At 38.1% G+C, this 10,747-nt stretch overlaps 1 protein-coding gene across 1 annotated transcript in view; it reads left to right on the plus strand.

Moving 5' to 3' along the window:
- The first annotated feature begins 2,420 nt into the window (after window positions 1–2,420).
- LOC107679111 (vascular endothelial growth factor receptor 3) overlaps window positions 2,421–10,747 on the plus strand; it is a 54,719-nt gene continuing 46,392 nt past the window's right edge. Inside the window, exon 1 of the mRNA XM_016474564.1 lies at window positions 2,421–2,710. Coding sequence (XP_016330050.1) covers window positions 2,653–2,710 — 58 coding nt within the window. The 5' untranslated portion in view covers window positions 2,421–2,652. The remainder of the gene's footprint in view (window positions 2,711–10,747) is intronic.

The raw sequence follows: 10,747 nt of genomic DNA on the forward strand, positions 1-10,747 counted from the left end.
GAGGTAAAAAACGATATAAATACTGTTCAGTTTCTTGCACAGACCGATCGTTTCATGTCTTTACACATCAAGGTATCGTCACGAGCCGTAGGGTTTAATTTGGTTTTGTTTGTTTGTTTGTTTTTTTTACTCTCAAAGCCGTGATTCCCATCCACTTTATATGACTGACAGACTGTGACGGTTTGAGTTAAAAATCTTCGTTTGTGTTCTACTGAAGAAACAAAGTCACCTACATCTTGGATGCCCTGGGGGTAAGCAGATAAACATCACATTTTCATTTTTGGGTGAACTATCCCTTTAATAAGAATAAATGTATAATTTATACAGTGAAGTGTATAGTGTTTTATTTTTATATTCAATTTCTTGAATGCTACTGCTAAATACACCTGCTCTACCTGAAAAAATAAAGCACTGTTTGTTTTATTTGTATATTATGTGTATTTGTAATGTGTATCTTTGTTCTTATTTTTTAATAACAAAGATAAAATAATGACAAAAATTTTTATCTTCACCCACTTTGGCCTAAACATCTGCCATTCTTTTTTTATTTTATATTTTGCTTCCTTGTAAGGCTTTGTTTTTAAAATAGGGAAATTTGTTTGGTTGTACTGCTCAGACAGCTTGCAAAATAGTAAAACCAACACGACAAAGAATCATGATAAAATCGTGAATCATGATTTTTCTGAAAAAAATCATGATATTTTTGCCATATTGCCCACCGTCGTGCTTGAATGAATCACTACTATCTATTAAATAGGTACTAGTGTCTAATGAAAAGTAACAGTATTTAATGAATAAGTACTAGTAATATTTAAAAATATACTAGTCACTATTGCAATAATTACTAGTCAGAAATTAATAGACAAAATCAAAAACAGAATAACTACCTATTCATTTGGAGATATCTTCAACCTCATAAAGAACTAGTGAGAATATATTTGGATATATCTTCTTTCAAACAGATCATTACATAAACATGAGTACTTACATTTCACTGCTGGTCATATATTCCCTATATAACCATGTATGTGACAAATAAAAATCTTGAATCTTGAATCTTGAATCTTGAATGAGTACCTTTCAACTGTCCAATCAGAGTTCACATGGTACAATATATTGACATATTGAATGAAAGATACATGGTTAATATGGCATTTATTTTTATTTATGTATTTATTATTATGTTTTTTTTTTACTTGTCCTGTTTGATTTGTGGCAGTTAAACAACCATAATACCCAGGACATCCACCACAGGAGACTGTGTCTTTTTGGAGTGTATTTATAATTCCTTAAAATAAAACATAATGAATATTAATCTGCATCTGAGAATGCGAGGCATGCCAAAATAAGAGTCCTTCTCTCCATGACATAGTCCTACTCAAAATATCTTTCAGCTAATATTCAATGTATTATTTGCATACTGCGCAGAAATGTAAATTTAAAAAGTACTAGTACCTACTAAGTTCAGAAAATCTTTGGTCTAAAAAGTTACTAGTAATTAAAAAATAAGTACTTGTTCTAATTTATCTATTACCATTATCTAATGAGTACCAGTATCTTTAACAAGTACTAGTAGGCCAACCTAAAGAATAAGCACTAGTAGCACATGAATAAGTACTATAGATACTAGTATGTAAAAATAGATACTAGTGTCTAAAAATAAGCACTAGTGGCATGAAAATAGTAAATTTTAAGAATTAAATGTTAAATGGCTTGCCATATGCACAAACAAATACTAACTGCACTTCTCACTTTCTGGAATTTTAGTCCATATTGTAGGTATGATTGCTGCCCGTCCCTGTTTTACCACATGCCTGCTGCTTCATTTATTTATTGTTTCAGATGGTGTCTTACATTTCAAAAAGCTGTAATGTTTAAAAAGTAATTTAAAACAATCCAGGCGATGCATTATGATACTGTGCAATGCCTTGAAGTGGAAATGATCTGAGTAGGTTTAAATAGTCAGATGGGGTGTGAAGTCCTTTTGGACAATGTTCCATTTATCATGATAATAACAGCTTTGTCATCATGGTCTGGATGTCTGACAAAGGACTTAATATCACAACTGAGCGTAGGGGCAATTCACATTTGAGATGTTACCTTTTCAGATCACTGCAGATATACTCATGAGACCAACCATTTATATTTAGGCACCCTCAATCAACTGGTGTCACAAAAAATAAATAAATAAATAAATAATAATCCAGTATTTTAAGACCTAGGACAGTGGCATTCGGTGATATTAACACAAAACATATGTCCACTATCGAGGACACAAATGTACTGCTGGTCCATATGTGTTGTGTGCAAATGCATTGTCAGTTTAAACTTTAAAGCACAGGTTCCAGACACTTTATGTAGGAGAGTAATCGTATCACTGAGGAGGACACGGGCGTTTGTGAACGAAAAGCGGCAGATGAGTGAGTCAGAGGAAAAGGAAATGATTGTAAATCCATTCAGAACTTCAGGATTCTCGTTTCAACAGGAAAAAGAGCGTTTTATTCCCGTCGTCCTGTGGCACATCCTCTTTCAGGGACGCTTCTTTGGGTTTCACCTGAATCTGAGGTGCTTCTGCTCGCTTTATTAAATTGCATCAGAAAACACGCGGGTTTGCTAGAATATCTAAAACCCCGGAGGACTGGAAACCTGGAAATGAAGAGAGATTTTACGTTTTTCTGTCGGATTTGGATTGGGATTCCCTTCTTCTCAGGTGAGAACGCATTTTCGTAAACACTTCGAAAGCTTAATAGAACGCGGCAAAATTTGAACGCTCGTGTTTATAAAAACGCAGGAAATGTAGAACTTTCACATTATGATTAACGAAGCTGTCAAAACTGATTGCGCGCGAAAAGTTCCTTATAAAGTGACTGTTTAAATTTTGTCGCGTTCTAATCAGTGTAAACTGTCTGAAAGTTTTGATACAAGTTTGTGTAGGTGTTTCTTGTTAACGTACTGCATGTACATCAGCTCTTTCCTGATTATTGTTCATTATCTTTAGATTCATTTTGTACAAAACTCTTATTAATGCTAATTATAAGCAAATCACACAAATACAAATGTACACAAATTACAAAAATCATGCATTGACGATTCATTCAATCAAATATGATTTTTTTTTATGGTTATGATATTTTCGTTGCTTTAGTGCAATCACAGTCTTTCTTTCTGAATTGACCATAACTGGTAATTAGTTAGGTTATGTATATTTCATATATTGCATTGATTCTCTTATTCACATGGGCAATTGTTGCAATGTCTGCAGTTTTGATTACATTTTTCATTGTCGAAAGTGTATGATATATATATCACTAGAGGGAGCCTTGTCTTTATTCTTGCCTGTTCAATGGATGTTGTTAATTGGTCTTGATGAGTCCAGTTGCAATTCCAGTTTAAAGCTACACAGGCTGCAGTGTTGGTAGAAGACGGCTTTAAAGGAACTTCAGATATGTTTTTTAAACTATTATTTTTGAGCAATGATTGCGTTCTTTCTTTTGTGCCTTCTTGCAGATACAAGATCATGTTTTTATTTTGACCTTGACTTTAATCTTCATTGGTATTTCCTGGTTATCGATATCCTGCATATTATTATTTTTTTGCTGTGGTATTTCTTATGTACACAGTTTTATTCCAACAGAACACCTCTGAAACCAGACCCTCCTGTCAGGGGGTAAGGTAACAGCCAATCATAATAGTGAGCTGTTTGAGACAACAAAAACTAGCTATTCTCTGCACAGGTCCCAAAAATCTGTGTTTCCTGATGGTGGTACAAAGAGAAGTTCACTTTGCTGTAAATCCCCCAATAAAGAGATAAGAGCCTCAGTGAGTGCAGGTGTCATATAGTGAGATCGGAAAGGTGGGAAAACTAATTTCTCCAGCATGTTGGCTGGTTACACATCAAATAGCAGCACCTCTGTTGAAGCACCTCAAATAGCTGCACCTTGGTCGAAGACTTTGGCAGAAGGATGAGTTTCTCTACAGCTATATGATCCCCACTTATAGATATCTGCATTTAAACATTGCACAAATGAGAACCATATGGCAGCTTGGTGACCCTGTGTTTCACTGCTTTGTCATAACAAGTTCTGCGTCTGTGCTAAAATCCAAACTGCTAAAATCATTTTAAGCAGCATAGCTTTGTAACCTACGTTTTCCATTTTGTTGACTTCAAGAGCAAAATTGATATAGCCTATTATCAATCAGCTACATTGGAAGATTTGTCATTTGAATTAGCATGTATGTCACATACAGGTTTATTATGTAACAGCATAATACATTTGTTGGCCGCAACACTGACTTCAGGACAGTATCTGTAGTGTTTCATATAATGGAAACTAATTACTGTCTAGAGATTCCACTAAACTCTAAATATCTGTCAGATATAATATTATGATGTGACATAATATGAAATGTGACTGTACAGCTTTTTTAAAGGTCTAATTGTAAAACCATATTTCAAAACTCTGAAGAGAATTTAAATTTTTTTATGTGTCAACACTTTTAGCAGTGTGTCTTACTGTTTATGAAGGTTGGCGTAAGTGTTGGGAGTAACGCATTACAAAAGTAATAATATTACAGTAGTATATTACTTTTTGCTGTAACGCAGTAATATTTTAACACAATACCTAATTTTATTACTAATAAAATTTGGGTAATATTATTACTCGTTACAATCTCAGTAACGCAGGTTACAACAACATATTTTAACTCTAAATTAAGGGGTGAATTTACCAACACCGCAAAACAGCACCAGAGAAAAAATTCCGCAGGTAAACTAGTTTGTCTATTTCGTGTTGCTGGAATTAAGATGGTTGAGATGACTGCAGAGACGGATTCTACATTTGTGAGATGGACACACTCCTGTTATTTTCAGTTCATCGGAGAAAAGGATAAGAATGCATAGTCAGGTGCAATATGTGCGACACCAAACTCTCAACATGGAGAAATAGCACGAGTAAAACCTGGAAACACCTGGACTGGTGCCACTAACACTAAGCTATCGGAGAGAGCTGCGGGGTCGGAGAAGTGAAAAAGGCGGCGGACGAGCGCAGACAAGCAACAAAAATTAAGTTGAAATTACATTTTGGAAGTAACTTGCCCAACACTGGTTGGCGTTTGAAATCTCAATGTTTTCACAATATGCCGATCTTCCTGCCTATGGGAGCAGTGAAATAAAAAAAATATAGCATCACTTTTGTTATTATTTAAAATATATATTTTTCATGTTTAGGAGCTGCAGAGATTATTTTCTCTTTTTCGTTATTTTTTTCATGCAATCACTTCTGTTATACATCACTTACTATACAAGCAGAATTCTCTGATAGACTTTCAGTCTGTTTCTTGGTTTGTGTTTAAAGGGCTTGTCATCAGGTTATATACTGTGTTTTCACTTTAAATTGAGACCCTTCTTGGGGCGGCCTCAGTGGAGGAAATTCTGAAGCTTATTGGTTTAAGCACAGAGTCACCATAATTGGTGTGAGCTCCACGGCCTATGGCAATATTTCATGGTGAACTATGAGGTGTAACAAGTGTTAGGTTTCTCTGGTCAGCGATATGGCATGGTCTGCCATTGGAGGTCAGTGAGGGTTCATGGGAAAGAGGTCTGCCAGCATTTCCTTGGCCTCCAGTGACCGATTCCATATTCACATGCCTAATCTCTTGATACCCATTTCTATGTCTGCATCATTGCATCGACAGATTTATAATAGCTGCAATTAGCTAATGATCTGGCCCACATGGAATCTGTGACAACTCTAAAGATCTTGGCTTATTTGATCGTGCTTTCAACTGAGCTTTGATTCATACCAAGGACTCCTACTGTTTTAGTATTGGTAGAAACAGCTCTTCCCATAGATCTAAATGGGGAAAATAATTTCTGAATGACAGTGATGACAGAAAACACGACGATGCAGTGGAAAGAAGACAGTGTCCTGTTGGTAGCCTCCACAGGCACAGGAAATACTAGTAAGGGATGAGAAAGCGACATGTAGGAAACCCACACAGATGTCTCCCCTCCCACAACATCCTGACCTCACCCCAAATCCCAGCCAGGAAATAGGAAGGCCACAAGTAGGCAGATAGACATGCATGAAAGGACATACAGTCACATTTTTGGATCTCATCCTCTCCCGACGGGTGACAGTGGAATCAAAGCGTGTCCCTGGCCTTGGCTCTAGAGGATAGAGGAACTGCATCCAGCCTTTTCTCCTTCACTCGTGTTTTAATGTGCATGCACATCCCCTCCCGGGGCTTGACCGATGTCCTCCATGGGGAGCAATGGGATGCTGACTCCTCAGTCCAGGGAGGAGGTCTGTTCCGTGGCCTAGCTGCCCTCCAGTTGTAGGCCGGACATACGGCTATTTCAGGCCCTGTGCCCCACTGTCTGACTGGAATGATGTGATCTGACCCCGTTGATAAGAGATAGATAGATAGATAGATAGATAGATAGATAGATAGATAGAACAAATTCATATTTCACTGTTATGTTTCACTAAAGGAAATTGTGAAATGAAAAGCCAAGCAGGAAAACAGGAAATTTACTGGATAGGACAAAAAATGGATTTGCCTATCAAAGGCTCCATGTTTCCGTCCTCAGAAAAAAGGGAAAAAAGACTTTTGCCACGAGACTACCTTTTGAAGGCTTTATTTCTCACTGTTATATGTCCCACAGTGAATAACAATCCAGCATGCATGCTCCAATGTGCCAAAATTACTGTTTCTTGCTCCTGATTGCACAATTTATCTGTTTTCCACAGGCATACTACTGCCCAAAATACCCAGCAGCTCACAATCAGGGTTGCTTAACTGTCACTAATGGATGCACTGAGGTCTTACTTTACTCAGGAAACAGATTCTGCAAACCACATATCTATATAGTGTACAACTGTGCTTTTCAGTTGACAGCAGTGAGAGAGAGAAAAAAACCTATGTAATCTTGCATGTGACTCCATTAGATTTGCTGTGCTCAGATCTACTCAGATGTAACAGCACTATTAGTGTAATTTCTGTAATTATTTTTTACATTTTCCTTTTGGCTTTGGCATTCCAGTTAATCTGTATCACTGTAACCTTTTTTCTTTTATTAAAATCTGAATGAATTATGACAGAATTAAAATTTTTGTATGAACTGTTAAATCTGATCAAGTTAAATCAGTGACCCCAGAGAAATGCTGAAACTTCATCTGAAACTCACTTTCACGGGATGTGCACAGTTCCTTGTACAATGCTATATTTTGACCTCAAAACACTTTTATCATAGTGCATGATTTGTAAATTAATACATTTTAATGTTTGCTTCACATAACCAGCTCTAAATATATAGCCTATGGCTTTTCTGAAACACTGTGGTAAACTTGCTTGGTAAACTCACGTTTATGTTCTGTTCTGTTCTGTTCCATTTTAGTTTAGTTTTCTCTGTATTTCTGTTCCCCTGCGTTAGTTCCCTAGTTTGCTTCTAGAGATGCACAGAATTTTCTTGGCCGATTTTTTGGAAGTGTGACCTGCCGATACCGATTTTTTGCAGATTCCGATTTTCTTTCTAAGCACTATAATTGACAGCATATACAAACAAAAATCTATGCAAATTTCAATGCAAAAATTATTTACATAATAAAATAAATTATTAAACATTACAATTCCCCCAATCTGGACTAAGTTACAGATTTTCTCTCACTTAAACAACTCTCAAAATACAGTGCTATGTGACTGGAAAGAGGAAGAAATAGTTAACTTAAAATGAGTTGCTGTATGTAACAAAACAGATGTCATTTCCCACTGTTTATAAATGGTCATTTTTTTCCTTATTAAAATTTTACCTTATTAAATGTGTCATCTTTCACATCAAATTCTTACTTTGTTTCAATTAATTCAGTTAGAATAATAAGAAACTGTAGAGTTGTTACCATTGAAATGAAATTAGTATTAACAAACTGTATCTTTCCACTGCTGAGGAAACAGAAGCTGCATCTGAAGTGGCATTAGATGCATTTACACAGACAGTTTGATGAAGCTGAGGTGCCATAAATGCATTTACATTGCAAAATTTCAAATGGCCGGTCACCGATACGGGCCGGTCATGCGAAAAATCAGCCAATTCCGATCACTGGCCAGTCAATCGGTGCATCTCTATTTGCTCCCTTAGTTGTTAATTGGCTCCACACCTGTTCTGTATCCATCTTGATAACATTCCCCGTGTATTTAAGCCCTGCGTTTTCCCCAGTTCCTTGTCTGCTATTGTTTTGTGCCTAGTTGTTCTGTTCTCCCTGTGCATTTATTAAAATTACTTTCTTGGACTCTACTCCTTCATTGTGCGCTTTATACTGGATAGCCCGTGACAGAATAGCAGACCCTCAAAACGAGTAGAAAAGTATTATCTTTACAGCGTTTTTCTTTCTTTTGTTTCTCTCCTCTCTCTGTCAAAATGGATTTACCAGCCATCCAACTTCTCTGCCTGGAGCAGAGACTTTTTAGATCTGGACTTGTTATCATCCCACCAGCTCCGCTGGGCTCCCTCGTCCCTCCGGCTCAGCCTTGGTCAGTCGTCCACCTGCCTTCCCCTCGGGACTTCACTTCTCCGGCTTCGCCTTGTCCCTCTATCTCCGTTGGGCTCCTCCCTTCCTCCGGATCCACCTTGGTCCTCTGTCGCTCTGGCTCCACCGTGGTCTTCTGGATCCCCGTCTTTGCCTCAGCTGTCTGAGCCGTCTGCTCCACCTTGGCCCTCCAGAATTTTGGTGTCACCCTGGCTGTGCGCTCTCCATCTCCAACCTAGGCTCCTCTTCCACCGGCTCTGTCTCCGTCTCCGTCTGTCAGCCCCCTGGTATCACCACCTCCTCCTTCTGGTGACTCCTCCATGGGCTGCTGTCCTGGCTGCTGTCTGGATTTCCGCCTGGCTCCTCCTGCTCCGGGCTCCTCCCTGGCTCCATGAGCTGTCCCCTTTTCCCGTTACCTGCCTCTCACCTGCCTCACGCCCGCCTCCTGAACCCCCACCCTCTCTCCTCATTTGGACTTGTCGGCGTTAGGACTCGCCTTTCCGGGAGGGTGCGAAATATCACGTTTATGTTCTGTTCCGTTCCATTTATTTTTCTCTGTATTTCTGTTCCACTGCATTAGATCCCTAGTTTGTTCCCTTAGTTGTTAGTTGGCTACACACCTGTTCTGTTTCCATCTTGATTACCTTCCCCATGTATTTAAGCCCTGTGTTTTCCTCAGTTCCTTGTCTGCTATTGTTTTGTGCCTATGTGTTTGTTCTGTTCTCCCTGTGGATTTTTCAAAATTACTTTCTTGGACTCCTTGATCGTGCGCTTTATACTGGATAGCCCGTGACACCCACCTGGTAGAGCATTGCACTTGCGACGTAAAATAAAATAAAATAGTCAACCACACTTGATGAAGTGCTTAAAGGCCTGCAGAAGCAAGCAAAAATCACATGGTTGTTTCTGCAAATGTGTTTTTAGCAAATGTTGCAAAAAAAGCAAAATAATATTTTCAATGAATATTGTCATCAGCACATTTTTCCAATGAGCCTGGGTTCCCAATTACCCTGCTGAAAAAACAAAACAGCATAACCTGGTTTAAAGTGGTTTAGTTGGTTGGCTCACAGTTGGTCAGGCTCTTTAAGTAAGGGATAATGTACATTCAGCTGCTTGTCATCGCAGAATAACCCCCGACAGGGTGATCAGGAACCCGACGTGAAGCGGAGGATTTTGATAATTTAGTTCAGATAACAACTGGCTGGATGTACATTATCCCACTTATTACACGGCTACTTGCCACATAAGCAAATAATTAGATATAATAATAATAATAATAATAATAATAATAATAATAGATGGATAATAATTAGACACAAAATATTGATTTGAGTTGAAATACTTGAATGCAAAGCTTCTGTGAAGACAGCAGTTGCTAGCAAGTGGCAAGTTCAAACTAGACGGACATTTAAGGGATGCAGTGCAGTCATACCACTAATTACACAACATTTCACCACATAAATAATTAAAGCGACAAAAGATATTGATTTAAGACAAAAAGTGTACAAAACAATCGTCACAAAAATGGCAGCAGCTGCGTTTGTATTAAACGTGAGAGCGATACGCAATAGTCAAGTCAAGTCAAGTCACCTTTATTTATATAACGCTTTTAACAATACAGATTGTGTCAAAGCAACTGTACAGCATTAATTAGGAAAATATTGTGTCAATAATGCAAAATGATAATAGTAAACACTCAATTTTCAGTTAAAGGCAGTTCATCATTGAATTCAGTGATGTCATCATCCAGCTCAGTTCAGTTTAAATAGTGTCTGTGCAATCAAGTCTATGATATCGCTGGAAATTAAGTGTCCCCAACTAAGCAAGCTAGAGGCGACAGCGGCAAGGAAACGAAACTGCATCGGTGACAGAATGGAGAAAAAAAGCTTGGGAGAAACCAGGCTTAGTCGGGGGGCCAGTTCTCCTCTGACCAGACGAAACCAGCAGTTCAATTCCAGTTCTTCTAACGATGTAGCGAGTACATCGGGTGTTATTGGAAGTGTTCCCGGTTCCGGTTGTCCTGATTAATGCAGCCTAAAAATCCTTTAACGGATTTGAATATTAGAAATGTGTTAGTGTGTTATGTGTAAACCAGATTAAAAAGATGGGTTTTTAATCTAGATTTAAACTGACAGAGTGTGTCTGCCTCCCAAACAATGTTAGGTAGATTATTCCAGAGTTTGGGCGCTAAATAGGAAAAGGATCTGCCGCCCGCAGTTGAT

This window comes from Sinocyclocheilus anshuiensis, unplaced genomic scaffold, assembly GCF_001515605.1.
Source record: "Sinocyclocheilus anshuiensis isolate Anshui unplaced genomic scaffold, SAMN03320099.WGS_v1.1 scaffold2422, whole genome shotgun sequence".
Classification (NCBI taxonomy): Eukaryota; Metazoa; Chordata; class Actinopteri; order Cypriniformes; family Cyprinidae; genus Sinocyclocheilus; species Sinocyclocheilus anshuiensis.